The 19046-nt window shown below is 44.5% G+C and overlaps 1 protein-coding gene across 1 annotated transcript; it reads left to right on the top strand.

Annotated features, from left to right (window-relative positions):
* Window positions 1-7054: 7054 nt before the first annotated feature.
* On the top strand, window positions 7055-19033 carry LOC112921529 (deleted in lung and esophageal cancer protein 1-like). Its single transcript, XM_026000799.2, has 4 exons — window positions 7055-7129; window positions 13601-13762; window positions 14701-14854; window positions 18909-19033. Exons 1-4 carry the CDS (start codon window positions 7055-7057, stop codon window positions 18947-18949), a joined length of 432 nt encoding a protein of 143 aa, XP_025856584.2. The 3' UTR covers window positions 18950-19033.
* Window positions 19034-19046: the final 13 nt, after the last annotated feature.

The following is a 19046-nucleotide window of genomic DNA, read 5'->3' as shown; positions in this document are numbered from 1 at the left end:
AGTTGTCTCACAGAGAGGTCTTGTCTTGTTCAGGGGTGCCTTTCTCTATGGCCTGTGGCACCTACCCCATTCTGGTGACTCATCCTTTCTTTCTTTTTTTTTTTTTTTTAAGATTTTATTTATTTATTAGAAACAGAGAGAGAGAGAGAGAGAGAGAGAGAGGCAGAGACACAAGCAGGCTCCATGCAGGGAACCAGATGTGGGACTTGATCCTGGGTCTCCAGGATCACACCCTATGCTGAAGGCGGTGCTAAACCGCTAAGCCACCAGGGCTACCCTCATCCTTTCTTTTGATGTAACAGCCCTTTCACTGTGGCCGGAGAAGGCTAGAAGTCAGCCTACATAAGGAAGCTACACCTCCATGACTTAACCCATCAGCAAGGAATGAAGACAGAAATTGTAATTGCAAGTTGCCAGTGTCTCTCAGGTTGTCCTCTGTTGATAGCCTGAAAAAGCACACCCAGCAGTAGAGATGGTTATGGGAACCCTCAAGGAAGTGCTGCCACAGCCTGAGTGAGGCTAGTCTTTTGCTTATTTTGCTCCAAGCTTGAACTTGGCTCCCTGCACAGAACCAATTAAAGAGCCCCTACCCTGACTTGGGAATGAAGCAGGAACTGCCTGGAAGGTGTCTTTTCACAGTGACCAGGCTACCCACAGTCCTCAGCAAGGCTCCTTGGGTCATCCAAGCCCTAAATGATACCCCCGCCTGAGGGCAAAGCCAACCCCCTGAAAAGAAGTCACGTGATCAGATTTGCATAATAGGAGGATGCTGTCTGAAGAATAGAGGCCAAAGGCAGGAAGGGAAAATGGGTTAAAATGGGATTGCAGGGGGCACCTGGGTGGCTCCGGAGGTTAGGTGTCTCTGCCTTTAGCTCAGGTCATGATTCTAGGGTCCTGGGATCAAGCCCTGCATCAGGATCCCTGCTCCACTGGGAGCATGCTGCTCCTCCTGCTTGTATTGGCTCTCTCTTTTCTGTGAAAAGAATAAATAAAATCTTTTTTAAAATGGGGTTGTAGGAGACCCAAGGTAGAGCAGAGCTACTGAGGATGGAGACTAGTAAATGCAGTCCTAAGATATTTGGGAAGCTCTGGGCATCATGTGGGCCTAGGGGGGAGGAATCAAAGGCAATGTCCAGGTTTCTGGTTTAGGTAATGTGGTTGGTTAACTGTTAGAACTGTTATTCTAAGCCTTCCAACTTGGTGGCTTATAACAGTAATCTTGCAGTGTCCCTCACTTGTCAGCAGGGCAGCAGTGGGGAGGGAAGGGGGTGTCAGCTGATCTAGGTTAGGTTCCAGTGGAATGGCTCTGCTCTTCCCTTCATGGGACCAGCAGAGTACCCCAGGCATGCTATGCTCTTCTCATGGAAGCAATGACAAACCTGGACAGGTAGGGTAGGACAATGGCAAACATGTGAGGCCTCCGAAGGCCTAGTTCAGAACTGGCATACTGCACTTCCTCCTCTGTGCCACCAGTCAAAGTCTCAGGGACAGCCAAAGTCAAATGGTGGGGATGAGGCCAGGGCAAGGGTGTGGATGCAGGGAGGGTAAGGAACTGAGGCCACTGATGCAATCTGCCACAGGCCACCACCAGATGGAGAGTGGTTCCATTCTCTGAGTTGGGAAACACGAGGGGAGAAGCAGCTGGGGGAGTGGGGAAGATGGGGAGCTTAGTCAGGACATAGTAGGTCTCAGGTACCTGAGGGATGTCTGAGTGGAGACATTGAACAGACAGTTAGGTACGTGACCCCCTACTCAAGAAAGAGCTCTGGACCAAAGACAATGATTTGTGAGTTATCAGCTCCCAATAGGAGTGGGCTACCTGGTGCAGAAAGGGCTCAGAGGGGGACAAATGGAGGCTACCAAAGGGCACTGGAAGGAACAAGTCAAAGATGAGGAAGAGATCATGAGAGAAGGATTAGTGGAAGCTGATGGAAGACCCCTTCTGAGAGGCTCAACAGGATTAAATGCTACATGGGAACCTGTACCCTGGGTCGGCAGTAGGAGGCAGGTCATTGAAATCTCAGGAAGAACAGACTCAGTGGAGCCTCTTGGGCCTTAGTTTTCCAGTACTTTCTAAAATTTGGCACTGTTTTTATGGTTCATTCATATTGCCATAGGTATACCTAATTCTGTGGTTCCCAGAGGGTGGCCATGTGAACTGCTAATTTGAGGTAGTCCATAGCTCCAGCATTAGCTTGTGCTACATTCTTTTTTTTTTTTTAAACAGGTTTATTTTATTTTTTATTTTTTTTAATTTTTATTTATTATTTATGATAGTCACAGAGAGAGAGAGAGAGGCAGAGACACAGGGAGAGGGAGAAGCAGGCTCCATGCAGTGGGAGCCCGACGTGGGATTCGATCCTGGGTCTCCAGGATCGCGCCCTGGGCCAAAGGCAGGCGCCAAACCGCTGCGCCACCCAGGGATCCCTACATTCTTTTTTATAATATAATGTCATCTATCTTTGCAGAGCTGTGGCATCAGCAGTTGTAGTGAGAAGCAAGTACTGCAGGGAAATCAGGGTGAAATAGAAGATAAAGACAGCATTATCCAATCCTATGCCAACATTTGAGAAGTTGGGCAGTGCTCAACAGGCACACACATCCTCTTAGTAGTTATTCTGGTTATTTAAGAATGAAGTGAAATATTATTTTCTCCTCCAACTTATGTGCATTATTTTCTTCAGATACTACTAAGTTGTTAGAACATACATATATATTAAGCTGTTTGGACCTAATTACCTATACACAGACTTGTTAGCCATTACTTTTGGCCTACAAGTTCCATGAAAAAATTATTGAGATTCTAAGTGTGCCGTGTAGTGAGAACATTTGGGAACTCCTGATCTAGTTGTTTGCTTCTCACTGCTTCATCATACTCAGTAGTATGCCAACCCCACATTTTACAATCCAGGCTCCCAGTGAGTGACACTTGGGTGGAGTCGAGTTCCCTATTAATGCAAACAACACTGCACAAAACGTCCTCATCCATGGCCCTTTGGATGAGGATTTGGGGGATTCTATATGGAGGGAATTATGTGGGCTTATGTATCCAAGAGTAGGATTTCTATTATGTGTGCATAACTAGTTTGATTGGAGTGCTGGGTTCCTCCTAATGTTGGCTATGCCAATCTATGCCCCCAGCTAGAATGCACAAAGGTATCTCTAGCCCCTTATATAAAGTCCTTGGCATTTCCTCTGTGAAAACTGATCAAAGGAAACTCCATTTAGAATAAAGTGCAGAGGCCAGCAGGGGGAGCGCTCACACCCTACCGCCTGTCGATTGCAGACTCCCTAGATAGAGGAGGACCTTACCCTTGGCTACTACTTTAGCTACTGCTTTACTAAGCCAGCAGGAGGAGGAAGGCCTCTTCAGCAGCACCCCCAAGAGCCCAGCCAGTGAGAGACAGCCACAACTCAGCCAATCAAAAGCCACTGTACTTCAAACTCCCAGTTTCCTCCACTGGGTTTTTGGTGTGTATCCTCCCCAACACCCCCCTTTCCTCTTTTTTTTTTTTTTTTTAATTTTTTTTTTTTATTTATTTATCATAGTCACACAGAGAGAGGGAGAGGCAGAGAGAGACACAGGCAGAGGGAGAAGCAGGCTCCATGCACCGGGAGCCCGACATGGGATTCGATCCCGGATCTCCAGGATCGCGCCCTGGGCCAAAGGCAGGCGCCAAACCGCTGCGCCACCCAGGGATCCCCCCCTTTCCTCTTTAAGAGTGGTTCTCTCCTGTGTTTTGCGGACTTACTTACGGGTTTTGTGGTAGCATAGTTGTTTCTGATTACAATTCTCTCCTATTCCCAAGTAAGCCCATTTTTCCTGATGAAATAACTGGCACTTTTATTTTTTTTAAGGTTAACACCATCCTTCTGATGTTTGCCAGTCTAATAAGTGAGGAGTGATTTGTTATTTTAATTTGCATTTCCCTCTTTACTGATGATTTTGAGCATCTCTTCATATATATACTGAGTATATATATACTGAGCATCTCTTCATATATATATATATGAAATCTCAGCAAGAACAGACTCAGTGGAGCCTCTTGGGCCTTAGTTTTCCAGTACTTTCTAAAATATATATATATATACACTCAGTAGACATTTGGGATTTCCTATTCAGTGACTTCCTGCTTGTGTCCTTTGTCCATTTTTCAGTTGAGCAAAGAACAGAAGGAGATTTTTTACTTTTTCTTGTGGATTTGCAGGAGTTTCTGGCATTTCAAGGTATAAATCCCTTGTCTGTCTTAGATGTTGCAGATCTTTTCCTCAATATGTCATATATCTTCTGCCTTTGTCCATCTTCCCTTTGTTGACTGGAAATATTTAGTTTAATAAAATCCATTGATTTTTTTCGCCTTAGTGTCAAAGCTATTTGATCTTGTCAAAGCAGTATTACCCCACTTGCGGGCCACAGAACTATTATCTGACATTTTCTACAAAGATATCAGCCCACATTTTCTTCTGTAAGTACAGTCTTTGATTTTTGAATAGTGAGTTTCCTTTGATCTAGGTGTTTGTCAGCTGAATAAATTACATCATAACACAGAAATCCGTGAAAACTCATCAGTTTGAGGGGTAAACACTAGAGACAAGTGTTTCAGGGAAAGAAAAAACTTTTGATTTAGTACATATAATAATGCAATTCATTGTAACATAGGAAAATAGAGACAAGCTTAAATTCAAATCTGGTCTCCAATGAAACAGCACCAGAATATCTGTTCATTTTTTAAAGTTGGCAGCCACAACACAGATTTTTCTCCAAGTAAACATGGGATTTTTCTCAGAAATAAGCCTTTTTCTTTGCAAAAGTCCTGAAGAAAATATGCTTTCTTTCCAAAGATGCATTGTGTATAAATTCCAATATTTTATTTTTTTCATATAAAACTAGCAAACTAGTTTTTTATCCCACCCAGCCTAAATCTATGTTCATTAGTACTGAACTATTGAAATCATCCAGGCCTATGTATATTTTTCTAAATGAGTAGTTTTGAGAGACACCTGGGTGGCTCAGTGGTTGAGCATCTGCCTTCAGCTCAGGGTGTGATCCCCGGGGTCCTGGGATCGAGTCCCACATCAGGCTCCCTGCAGGAAGCCTGCTTCTCTCTCTGCCTAGGTCTCTGCCTCTCTCTGTGTGTGTCTCTCATGAATAAATAAATAAAATCTTTTCTAAAAAATTAGAAATTAGGGAATGAAAAAGACATTATAATTCAGGCTAATTTATTTTATCTGTCTGAAATTTTATAGATTCATCTTGGGATATGTTACCAGTTAAATAACTCTTCTGATTATATCAAAGGTAGTACAAATTCTTTGTAAGATGAGTGGAAAGCTGTTAGGAGGGAAAAGAAATATTTTGAACTATAGTCCCTAGCAGGGTAGATATCACAGAAATTTGTTTGTCAAAATTTGAAAGTAAGGAGTGATCCAGCCTCCAGTTTAATAAGTAACTGATTTAGCTGAGGTTAAGATTTTTTAAAGGCTGATTTTTGTGTTTATATCTGAAGAAAAGTTTGATGGACTTTGATGTTTAAGCAAATAGATTCTCAAGAGCCCTGAGGAGAAAAGTGCTTGTTTTCACCAGAGTATGGATATGCCTGCTGTTGATGTGTTTGTACTCACCTCAGAAACAAACTTGGGGGATGCCTGGTTGGCTCAGCGATTGAGTGTCTGCCTTCAGCTCAGGGCATGATCCTGGAGTCCTGGGATCGAGTCCCAGGTCGGGCTCCCTGCATGAAGCCTGCTTCTCCCTCCGCCTGTGTCTCTGCCTCTCTGTCTCATGAATAAATAAATAAAATCTTAAAAAAAAAAAAAAAAAAAGCAAACTTGGCTTAGGAAAAATTTTTGTATATATTTTTATTGGAGTTCGATTTGCCAACATATAGTATAACACCCAGTGCTCGTCCCGTCAAGTGCCCCCCTCAGTGCCTGTCACCCAGTCACCCCTTCCCCCCGCCCACCTCCCCTCCTACTACCGGTTTAGGAAAATTAAATGTAGGTGTGGATATCTTCCTTTTTTATGGTTTTTCTGCATTTGTGCCTTGGTATCTACCCTTCCCCACTCTGTGGGCATTTGAGGAAGATAATTAAATGTGTATATGTGAAAGAAAGGTCTGGAAAGATTAACTCAAGTAATCAACAATTATCTGTGAGAATGGGATTTTTTTTTAAAAAAGATTTATTTATTTATTTATTTATTTATTTATTTATTTAAGAGAGAGGGAGAGAGAGAGAACTTGAGCAAGGGGGAGAGGGAGAAGCAGGCTCCCCACTGAGCAGGGAGGGCCCGACTTGAGGCTCCATCCCAGGGCCCCAGGATCATGACCTGAGCCAAAGTCAGATGCTCAGGCAGCTCAAGTGACTGAGCCACCCAGATGCCCTGTGAATAGGATTTAGAAACTGGTGTTTGGCAGGTCCCCTTTGTATTTTAATTACCTCTGTATTGTTGGGGATTTTTGGTGGGGGGTGTAGTTGATAAATTATCAAACTTTCAACCTTTTGGCTGAAAGAATTTTTTTAAAAAGAAAACAAAACAGCAATAATGGGGTATCTCAAGGTACTTAGGACTTTTAACTAGTTCTCTTAAATAATTATTGGTCAAAAAGGAAATAAAATCTTTTTTTAAATATGTGTAAGTTCCTTTTTTTTTTTAAAGATTGTATTTATTTATTCATAGACACAGAGAGAGAGAGGCAGAGACACAGGCAGAGGGAGAGGGAGAAGCAGGCTCCATGCAGGGAGCAAGAAAATAGAAACATCTTCAGCAGAATCTTTGGGATTGACTCACAAGTGAATGCATATTCTTGAATGTTTTCATTAAAGAGTGAAAAGAAATTGACTCTATGTGGTGAGTACAATTGTGTGCCCCCCAAAATACAGTTAAAATTCTAACTCATAGTACCTGTGAGTGTAACCTTATTTGGAAATAAGATATTTGCAGATGTAATCAAGTTAAGATGACATCATACTAGATTAGGGCAAGTCCAAATCCAATGACCGGTGTTTTTATAAGAGGAGGGGAAGTTAGAAAGACACACAGAGGGGAGGAAGCCACATGAAGTCAGGCACAGATTGGAGAGTAGCATCTACAAGTCAAGAAGCCCCAAAGATTGCCAGCAAGCACCAGAGGGTTAGTTTGGCAAAAAATATACATGTTTTCCTAAGAAATGCTTAGTCTTACTCAAACCACTTTCTCTTTTTTATATCATTAAAATTGTAAAGGCTTTTTAATGGAGACCTTTGAAAATCCATGATAGAATGATATAATGAACCCCTATGGACCCATCACACAGCCCCCAAATCATCTACCCATGGCCCATCCTGCCCATGCACACTCCCTTGCTCATCATTTCCCCTACTTTATTATTATCTTGAAGCAATCCCAGATGTTACATCATTTCATCAGTATGTATTTATTTCTTTTAAGAACCAACTTTTTTACTTTTTAGATTTTTATTTATTTTGAGAGAGAGAGAGTGGAGGGGGACAGAGGGAGAGGGACAAGCAGACTCCATGCTGAGTGTGGAGTCTGACACGGGGCTCAGTCCTACAACCCTGAGATCATGACTTGACCCGAAACCAAGAGTTGGACCTCAACCAACCAAGCCACTCAGGTACCTTTCAGAAAACAGCCTTTTTGAAAAATAGCCACAATCCCATTATGAAACCTAAATTTAAAGTGATTTCCTATTATTTTCAATATTCAAATTTCCATTTGTTTGCAAATGCCATAAATATTTGTTTGAACCGGGACCCCAAAATGTGCACACACTGTGATCAGCTGATCCACCTTTTAGGGCTCCCTCTATCTGCAGGCTCTCCTTCCATCCTTTTTTTTCCCCTTGCAAATGATTCAATGCAGAAGATGGGTTGTTAGTTCCATGGGGTTTCTTATGATGTATATTTTAGTGAATGCACCCCTGGGGTGTCATTTAACATGTTCACCTGTTCACTGTCTTTCCTGTAAGTTGATAATTTTATTCCTAGAAACTTGATCACATGGAGGTGGGAACAAGAATGGAAGAACAGATCAGAACCCAGTGATATTTTGGGAGGAAGAGTCCATAGGTCTTGGAGACTTAAGTGGAAATACAAGGGTGACGAAGATGCTAAAGTGAGCTTCACAGCCCCCAGCCCCACTTAGTGTCAGGGTGTAAGGATGTCCTGTGCTTTGAAGATGCTCCATCAGAGATCTTTCTTGTCTTTTCAAAAGCTTTATGTAATGTTGAGCTTTTAACATCTCTTAATGAAGTTTTGTATCCCTTCCTAAGGTCACTATCTTTGTGAATGTTGAAGTTTGAAGCCTTCTTCTCAGGGCTGTGCTCTTCCAGAAGTCCCCTAATAAAGACATTTCTTGGTGTTGTCCTCTGGTGACTGGCCAGCTCCTCTGTCTGCGTATCACTCTGGGCCTGGACTTGGAAAGGAGGCTTGCTCCTTGGCTAATTTGCTCCCAAGAACTTCACAGGTGGTGTGTAGGTGTGGACTGAAAACCTGCCTGGAAACCAGCTAGCTGTATCTTTCATTTCCTTTATTCATAGAGTTTTAAACTTTTCCTACAGGGACTTGTCTGCAACTATAATGAAGACATTTGAACATGCTTATCCCATTACTTGTCTCACTAGACTGGCTTGGGTGTCTAGCAGCTGCAGAATAGAAGTAGTGAGAGCACAGATGTTCTTGTACTTGATCTCAAAGAAAAACACTTTCAACATTTTAACACCAAGTACAATCTCTACTGCACAATCTTATATAGATACTGTATTGTTCAGGGTTCTCCAGAGAAACAAATCTAATAGGATGTATAGAGATATAGACAAGAGGAGATTTATTATTTATTTATTTATTACAGACACACAGAGAGGGAGAGAGAGAGGCAGAGACACAGGCAGAGGGAGAAGCAGGCTCCATGCAGGGAGCCCAATGTGGGACTCGATCTCCAGGATCTGGCCCCAGGCTGAAGGCAGCGCTAAACCGCTGAGCCACCCAAGCTGCCCAGAGGAGATTTAATATAGGAATGGACTCCTAGGGCAGCCCCAGTGGTGCAGTGGTTTAGCGCCGCCTGCAGCCCGGGGTGTGATCATGGAGACCTGGGATGAGTCCTGCCTCGGGCTCCCTGCATGGAGCCTGCTTCTCTCTCTACCTGTCTCTCTCTCTCTCTCTGAATACATAATTTTTTAAAAAAATCTTTAAAAAAAAAAAAAGGAATGGACTCCTATGGTTATGTAGGTCAAGAAGCCCCACCGTCAGCCACCTGCAAGCTGGAGGAGAACTAGGAAAGCTGGTGGTATAGTTCAGTCAAGTCTGAAGGCTGGAGGGTTGAAGAACTGTAATGTAAATCCCAATGTGGGTCTGAAGGCCCAGAGAACCAATGTCAGAGAGCAGGAGAAGGTGGATGTCTCAGCTTAAGGAGAGAGAGTGAATTTGCCCTTCCTCCACCTTTTTGTTCTATTCCAGCACTCATTGGATTCAATGGTACTCACCCACAGTGGGGAGAGCCCTCTTTGCTTTACTAATTCACATGCTAAACTCATCTGGAAACACCTTCACAAACACACCTAGAAATAATGCTTTCGGGGGCGCCTGGGTGGCTCAGCGGTTGAGCATCTGCCTTCGGCTCAGGTCGTGATCCCGGGGTCCTGGGATCGAGTCCCACATGGGGCTTACTGCAGGGAGCCTGCTTCTTCCTCTGTCTATGTCCCTGCCTTTCTCTCTGTGTCTCTCATGAATAAATAAATAAAATACTAAAAAAAAAAAAATAATAATGTTTTCAACAGCTCTCTGGGCATCCCTTACCACAGTCAAGTTGACACATTTTCCCAGATGCCCTCTCTCTCACATTCTTGAGTTTATACTAAGAGGTTTTTTTTTTAATTAATGCATATTAAATCTATAAATGATAGTTTTAAATTCTATTAATGTGCTCAAATATATTAATATATTTTTTGAAGATTTTATTTATTTATTCATGAGAGACACACAGAGGCAGAGACACAGGCAGAGGGAGAAGGAGGCTGCCCAAGAGGAGCTCCATTCAGGACTAGATCCCGGACCCCAGGATCACAACCTGAGCCAAAGGCAGATGCTCAACCACTAAGCCACCCAGGTGCCCTATTAATCTATTTTTTTAAAAGACTTATTTGATGTAGGAGGGCATGAGTAGTGGGAAAGGGAGAGAAGCAGACTCCCTGCTGAGGGCAGAGTCTGATGCAGGCTCAATATGGGGCTTAATCCCAGGACCCTGAGATCATGACCTAAGCTGAAATCAAGGGTCAGCTGCTTATCCAACTGAGCCACCCAGGCACCCCACATATATTAGTCTATTTTATAAGGAAGTTAAGCCAATCTTGAGTTTCAGGAATAAATTTAACCTGGTCAAAATGTATTTTCATTTTTTCTATATTTTGCTAGATTTGGTTTGTAATCTATTGCTAACATTTTTACATCTATGTTCATGAATGAGACTGAGGTGCAGTTTTCCTTTTCTAAATAGTCCTAAGTGGGGCAGCCTGGGTGGCTCAGTGGTTTAGCACTGCTTTCAGCCCAGGGTGTGATCCTGGAGACCTGGGATCAAGTCCCACGTCGGGCTTCCTGCATGGAGCCTGCTTCTCCTTCTGCCTGTGTCTCTGCCTCTCTCTCTGAGTGTCTGTCATGAATAAATAAACAAAATCTTTAAAATAAATAAATAAATAGTCCTAAGCTGTGTCCATGTTCTTATCAAGAATTTGCAAGCCTTGTAAATGAGTTCACAACTATTTTCTCTTTCACTGTCTTCCAGAAAATTTTATGTAACATTTACATTCCTTGATGAGTGGAGCTTTCCCTTTTGTCTTTTTTCATTAAAAAAAATTTTTTTTAATGTTTCTCCTCCTTGAGAATACTTTGCTGTTTTATAAGCATCATGCATATATATATATTTTATATTTCCAACATTATAGAAAAAGATAAATAAAATTTTAAAAAATATTTCCTTAAAACCTTCTTTTTAAAAAAAAGATTTTTTAAAAAAGATTTTATTTATTTGAGAGAGAAAGAGAGAAAGAACACAAGCAGGGGGAGAGGAAGAAGTAGGGAAACCGTCTCAGGACTCCATCCTAGGACTCCAGGATCACCACCTGAGCTGAAGGCAGATACCCAACCTACTGAGCCACCCAGGCACCCTCTTTAAAACCTTCTATCCAGTGGAAATCACTCAACATTTTGATGAACATCCCTAAATGTATGAATACATGTCTAAATTTTATATAACTGGATGTACAACATGTGATTCTGTAAACTGCTTACTTCCCACAACATTATGCCACTGACACTGTCCACGTCAGGAAATACAGAACTTTATTATAAATTGTATCAGTTATTTAGTCTGAACTGTAATGTCTCCTAGTGATGACTTAAAGATTGTTTTTAAAAAGTGTGTTTTTAATGTAACAAAGCTGCAGTGAATATCCTTGTGTTCATGCATGTTCATGTTGGGGTAATGATCCCCTTGGAGTAAATCCTAGAAGAGGGATTACAAGTCCAAAGGTACACACATTTTAAATGTTTGCACATATTGCCAAATTGCCCTCCAGAAACGTTGCACAATTTGCTCCTGTCCAGGAGAGCACCTTGTTCTCTGCTTCTTCACCACTCTGACTTCTGCTAAACTTTCTTTTAAAAAACTAACCCTCCCTCTTGATATGTAAGTCATATGCCACACAATTAACCTATTTAGAGTATGCAGTTCCATGGATTTTAGTGTCTTCATGGAATTGTGCAATTAGTTTAGTTTATACTTAAATTCCAGTTAGTTTACATACAATGCAATACTGGTTTCAGGTGTAGAATTTAGTGATTCAACACTTTCATACAACACTGAGTGCTCATCATAAGCACTCTCCTTAATCCCCATTGCCACAACCAATCCTGGAACATTTTCATCACCTGCCCAAAGAAATCCCATTCTTTATCCTTTCCCTTTTCCCCTTTTTCCCCAGCCCGTACCCTAGGAGACCACTAGTCTACTTTCTGACTGAGGATTTGCCTATTTCAGCCATTTAAAATAAATGGAATCATACAACATGTGGCCTTTTATGATGGATTTATTTCACTTAGCATACTGTTTTCAAAATGCATCCATGTTGTAGCAGGGTGAGTACTTTTTTTTTTAAGCCAAAAAATTTTTTTATCACATGTATTTACCACATTTTATTTATCCAGCTAATGGACATTTGAGTTGTTTCTACTTTCAGGCTCTTATTTGTAATGCTGCTGTGGATATTCCCACAGATTTTTGTGTGGGCGGATGCTTCATTTCTCTCGGGTATACGCCCAGGAGGGGGATTGCAGGGCCACACGGTATATCCAAACATCAGTCCATGTCTGATCTTTTGAGGAGCTTCTTTCCCTTTTAATTCTTTTTTAAACTTTCTTTAAGATTGTATTTATTTGTTTGAGTGAGAGCATGAAAGGAGGAGTAGAGGGAGAAACAGACTCTCTGATGACAGGGAACCCACAGGGCTTGATCCCAGGACCCTGGGATCATGACCTGAGCCAAAGGCAGACAGTTAACCGAGTCACACAGGCACCCCTTCCTTCCCCTTCTAATTCTTAATACTGTTTATTTGTGTCCTCTCTCTCTCTCTAAAGAATTATTATGGGTAAAGATTTTTCCATTTGTCGCTGTAATTAATACTCTCAAATAACAAACTATCAGGCTTCTTTGCTTTTGTATTTCATTCATCTCTGCTCTTTATCATTTCATTCTTTATATATTTGATGGACATGTTTAATTATCCAATTTCTAACTTCTTACGTTGAAATACCTAACTCATTAATTTTCAACCTTTCCTGTTTCTTTTTTTTTTCTTTTTTTAAATAGATTTTATTTATTTATTCATGAGAGACACACAGAGAGAGGCAGAGATACAGGCAGAGGGAGCAGCAGGCTCCCTGTGGGGAGCCTGATGTGGGACTTGATCCCAGGACCCCGGGGTCATGACCTGAAAGCAGATGTTGAACCACTGAGCCACCCAGGTGCCCCAGCCTTTCCTGTTTCTTAAAAAGAAAAGTGTTAATACTCTAGCCACATGTGGCTAGTGGCTACTGTGTGAACAGCACACATGTAGAACATTGCCCAGAAGCTTCCACTAAACTGGTCTAGTTGAAAGGGTCTAGGAGCACAGCCTTAAATCTTTCAGAGTCTTAATAAAGAGTCTTAGAGTTGGTTGCATTTTTTACTTACTCTTGATCCTGTGGCCCACAAATTTGTATTTTAACAGGTATATTAGATAAATTCCTTGAGTGAGGTTCACTGACCTGTGTGGAAGTCACACATCCAAGCCCCATCTAAGCCAAGGTCCTTGGCTCCTGAGGCCCCATCCCCAGGACTAGCAGGTGTAGGGCACAGAGCATGGCCAGTGTCTATGGACCGAATGCCCCAGGCAGGGGCACCAGGAGGAGGCAGGCGCACTGCTGGGCTGGCTGTGTCAGGGGCCAAGCTGGGGCCTTGCCGGGCAGCTGGGGGCCGTGGAGGGGAGGAGGACGGAGCTTGGGGTGAGGGGTGGGGGGCGGGGGTGCCTGCCTGCAGCAGCTGGAGCCGACAGCCCTGTTCACGCCTGCTCAGGTGAACGTGTCCTTCTCACTGTCCCTGGAGCTGCTCTCCTACCAGAAGCTCCCGGCTGACCAGATGCTGCCCGGGGTGGACATTCGGCAGCATGCCAGCGGGGAGAAAGAGATGGTGTTTACTCAGAGCCTGCTCCTGGAGTACGCCAACCACACCACTCAGGTGAGTCCCGGGCCCGCCCCACACCGAGGAGGGTGCAGCCAGGCCAGACTGTTCTCGGGGGTCGGAGGACAGACCCCGACATGAGGTCTTTAGAAACAAGAGGAGCCCCGGCCCATGTCCTGAGGGCCCCGTCTGCCCTGGAAGAGGACCTTCCATGAGGACACACACATGGAGAAAGGAAGATCATCTCTCCTTACCTACCTCAGCTCAGAACCAGGTGAGGTACTGTAGGGTGGGAAACAGGGAAGGCTTCCTGGAGCAGGTGGCATGTGAAGTGTCCCAGCTGGAAAGTACAGGTGAGGAACAAAAAGGACTAGCCTCAGGGGTGGATTCCAGGGAAGCCAGAAGGAAGAATCCATTTGTGACCAGGCAGGCCCTCCAGCTTGGTCCTTGGGTGGCTGCTGGGGCCCAGAGGTGGGGTAGGCTGAGGCAGGGCCTGAGGGTGATGTAGGGGGACCGCCAGGAGCTAGGACCACTGAGCGCACAGGTGGGGCCTGAGGCTAAGAGAAGAGGTGAGATGGGGCCCAGCAGGAGCAGGGGGCTGGGCCTTGGGGCCCCCACGGGATGGGGGAAGAGGAGGAGGAGAGAGGCCTGAACAGGGAGCAGAAACCAGGGCTTGAACAGGGCAGGGGGTTGGGGGGAATCACTGGCCTCTTGATGGTCAAAGGCCTCATTGATCTCAAAGATGGCCACGTCCTTCACCGTCAGGGGGTGGCAGGGAGAGCAGAGGGCATCTTCTGGGCCCTTGATCTGCAGACCCCCACCAGCCTTGGTTTCAGCTGCTGGCGCCCAGCCCCCTTCTGCTCACCGAGGCGCTGCCCGTGGGCTCCCCAGAAGCTGCAGTACCTGGGGTCAGAGGGCCCCGTGTCCCTGAGACTCTGGCCTGGAGCCCAGCAGGAGGGGGCAGGGGCCCCACACCACAGGCTCTGTCCCCCTAGGTGGTGCCCCTGAGAGCCACCGTGGCCGTGCCCGAGCTGCAGCTCTCCACCAGCTGGGTGGACTTCAGGACCTGCTTTGTGAACCAGGAACGGGTCCGGGAGGTCTACCTCATGAACCTGAGCGGCTGTTGGAGCTACTGGGCTGTGCTGATGGGTAGGCTGGGCCTGCCCCCCACTTCCCGTGCAGGCTGGCACCTCATGGGAGGCCCTGCAGAGAAGGCTGGTTCCCAAATCCCAAGTGATCCCAGGGTGGCCTTGCCTCATGGCCCTGGGCTAGACCCGAGGTGCACCCCTGGGATCCAGGGAGGGGCAGGGGGCTCTCTGGGTGGTGCATGAAGTGCCCCAGCTCCTGCGTGCTCCCTTCCCTCAGTGCAGGCCAGCAGGACCCGGACAAGGATCCTGCGGCCTTCATAATATCTATCATAATATCTCTAAACAGTGGGCTGCTGGAGGCACAACTGGTCAATGCACCCCCAACACTATCACCCTCTGGGCCCAGGTCCCCTCCCAAACCTCAGCCCCCACTTCCCATAGGAGCAATGAGCTATATGAGTCCCTTCTGGTAGTGGGACGTATCCTTGGTGAGAAGGCCTGCTTGGTGAGAAGGCTGTAGGGCCAAGCCTCCACCAGCTCGGAGACTCTGCTTCACACCCCAGTCCTAAGTTCCCAGAGCTAAGAAGCAGGTCTGCTGGGCAAGTGGCTGGACCAGACCACAAACTGAGGAACAGATGAGCTGGCACCTTAGACCTCCACTTACTCTGAACAGCTCTTGGGATGGAGGGACACCTTTCCAAAAGGGCAATATTTGATAAAATTTAAGATCCAGAGAAGAAGAAAAAAATCCCAACTCCTAGAAAAAGAAAAATAGTAAGACACTTCCTTAATCTGATTAAGGCTATCTACAATAAATTGATAACAAGCATCAGACTTTTTTTTTTTTTTAAGGATTTTATTTATTTATTCATGACAGACACAGAGAGAGAGAGAGGCAGACACACAGACAGAGGGAGAAGCAGGCTCCATGCAGGGAGCCTAATGTGGGACTCGATCCCGGGTTTCCAGGATCACACTCTGAGCTGAAGGCAGCGCTAAACTGCTGGGCCACCCAGGGCTTCCCGACTTTCTTTTTTTTATTAAATATTTTATTCATTTATTTGAGTGAGAGAGAGAGAGAGCGCGCACAATCGGGGTAAGGGGTAGAGGGAGAAGTAGACTCCCCACTGAGCAGGATTCTGATGCGGGACTTGATCCCAGGACCCTGGGATCATGACCTGAGCTGAAGGCAGACACTTAACCGACTGACCCACCCATGTGGCCCACAGACATCATACTTGTTGAATGCCTTCTCTAACATCAGGAGTAAGACAAGGATGCCTGCTCACACCACTTCTGTTCCATTTTATACTGGAAGAACTAGTTAAGATCTAATAAGACAAGAAAAAGAAATATAAGACATAAACATTGGAAAGGAAGAGACTATTTAATAATGCTGTGGATATAAATCTAATATACAAAAGTCAATGGCATTTCAATCTACTAGAAACTGATGGAAAATGAAATTAAAAGCAAAAACCAAAAGTAGTAGTTATGATAGCTTAAAAAAATCAAGTACCCAAGGAAGAATAAAAACCATATGGGGCCCAAGAAAGAAAACTATAAAACTTTGCTGATGGGCTTTAAAGAAGGCCTAAATAAATGGAGAGATGATCTAGTATGTTCTTGGATTGGAAGACTCCGTATTGTAAATTGTTCTATAGATTCCTCCTACTCCCAGTCAAAACCCCAACATATGCTTTTCATTTTTGTTGTGCAACTTAATGAACTGGCTCTAGGGTCTACATGGAAGTGCAGAGGGCTGGGAGAAGCCTAGAAAAAAATTAGACATCCATTTTTTTTTTTAATAAAAGGAACTGTAAAAAATTTTTGAGTGAAATGACAGACCAAAGAGAGAGAAGATATTTGCAACACATATAACTGACAACAGACTCATTAAGAACACATAACAGAGACACCTGGGTGGCTCAGCGGTTGAGCATCTGCCTTTGGCTCAGCGTGTGATCCTAGAATCCCGGGATCGAGTCCCACATTGGGCTTCCTGCATGGAGCCTGCTTCTCCCTCTGCCTCTCTCTCTCTGTCTCTCTCTCATGAATAAATAAATTCTTAAAAATAAAAAAAAAGAACACATAACATCCTCCTGCAAACCTATACAAAGAACAGATAGCCTAATACAAAAATGGGCAAAAGATTTGACCAGGTATTTCAGAAAATAGGAAATCCAAGTGGCCAATAAATTTATCAAGAGATACTCAACCTCCTTAGGAATGAGAGAAACGTAAGCTTAAATGGAAGAGATAGCGTTATGCAACAAAAGATTGGGTAAGATTTCAAGTCTGAAAATGTAAAGCATTATCAAAGATGTGACACAGAAAACGTCTTTTACCTTGCCTTTGGTTTTTTTTTTAAATATTTTGTTTATTCGTTCATGAGGGACACACGAGAGAGGCAGAAACATAGGCAGAGGGAGAAGCAGGCTCCCTGTGGGGAGTCCAATGCAGGGACTCAATCCCGGGACCCCAGGATCATGCCCTGAGCCAAAGGCAGTTGCTCAACCACTGAGCCACCAGGCATCCCTCTTAACTTCCCTTTAAAAAGTGTAAATTGAAGCAACTCTTTTGGATGATGCATGGCCTGACATGTCAGATTTTTTTTTTTTACATGTCAGGGTTGAAGTGATATATACCCTATGACCCAGCAATCTCATTCTCAAGTAGAGCCTAGAGAAACGTGTTTCTGTGCTCCAGAACATAGTTACCAGAAAGCTCACAGAAGCTGTGATAGTCCATCTGGACTGCTATAACAACATGCCATAGATCAGGTGGTTTATGAAAAGCAGAAATTTATTTCTCACAGCTCTGGAGGCTGGGAGTCCAAGGTGGCTGGGCGGCACCAACAGATTTGCTATCTGGAGAGGGGCTCTTCCCAGGTTGCCAAGGGCTGTCTTCTCAACTGTGCCCCCATGTGGTGGAAGGAAGAAGCCAGCCCTCAAGGACCTCTTTTAGAAGGGCATGAATCTCATTCATTTGTGCTTCACTCTCATGACACAATTACTTCCCAGAGGCCCCACCTCCTAATAACATCACCTTGGGCATTAAGTTTTCAACATGCTCTTCTTGGGGGGATAAAAACATTGCTATACTTCATAGCATAGAAGTAGAATTATTCATGGCAGCACATCTCTCCCTTTTGGAGACAACCAAAATGTTTGTCACAACGAGAGTGGCTGAATAATACATTGTGGTCCATTCATAATAACGGAATTCTCTACAGCATACAAGTAAAGTTCTTACACTGCATCGGATTAATCTCAGAGTTGGAAGAAGCCAGATACAAGAATTTTTTTTCTTTTTTTTTTTTAATTTTTATTTATTTATGACAGTCACACACACAGAGAGAGAGAGAGAGGCAGAGACATAGGCAGAGGGAGAAGCAGGCTCCATGCACCGGGAGCCCGATGTGGGATTCGATCCCGGGTCTCCAGGATCGCGCCCTGGGCCAAAGGCAGGCGCCAAACCGCTGCGCCACCCAGGGATCCCCAGATACAAGAATTTGAACGGTGACTCCTCCTACCTGTTCAAGACCCCACAGAAGTAACCTATGTGGTCAGAAGGTGACTAGTTTCCTTGGAAGAAAGGAAGGTGGTGAGTGGGAGAGTCAGGAGGAAACCCTGAGATGCTTGCTATTAATCTTATCCATGTGGGTGATGGATTCCATGTGCTTTGTGATAATTCATAAAATGGAACATTAACTGATTTATGCATTTCTCTGCATGTTATTCAGTGAAGTTTCTAAGATTCTTTACTGGGTCCCAGGGCCTGACCCAAAGGTTTCTGGGTCTGGCTAATGGTTGAGGAGCCCTGGGCCCTATTTGGGGAAGCTCCCACACTAGCTGGGAAGGGGAGACTCACCCTAGGGGTAGTTGGGACTGTGAGCTGGATGTGGGGGCTTATTATCCTCAGGGCACTAGAGCTCAGAGGTCAGCCACGCTGGAGCCATCGGGGAAGGAACCCCCAAAGAGGAGTCTGAGATGAGTAATCCCCAAAGCCATGCTTATTTGTGAGTGGCAAAGAGAAAACTGAACGAGAAAGCTTTGTGCAATGATACAATTGGGAAAAATGATCAATATTCCTTTACATTCCATCCTTGACAGGTGCATATGATGGGGCTGAAGTCTTTGTAGCCTGCACATGAGCTGGAAGCCCACCACAGTAGCGGACGCCTGGGCAGAGGACGTGGGTGGTGTGGGCCCAGTCCTGCCCTTGCCCTCTCCCAGCCCTTACAGACACAA

This window comes from Vulpes vulpes, chromosome 11 (genome assembly GCF_048418805.1).
Source record: "Vulpes vulpes isolate BD-2025 chromosome 11, VulVul3, whole genome shotgun sequence".
Taxonomy (NCBI): Eukaryota; Metazoa; Chordata; class Mammalia; order Carnivora; family Canidae; genus Vulpes; species Vulpes vulpes.
Note: the sequence above shows the minus strand (reverse complement) of the source record. Positions and strands in the feature narration are given on the sequence as shown.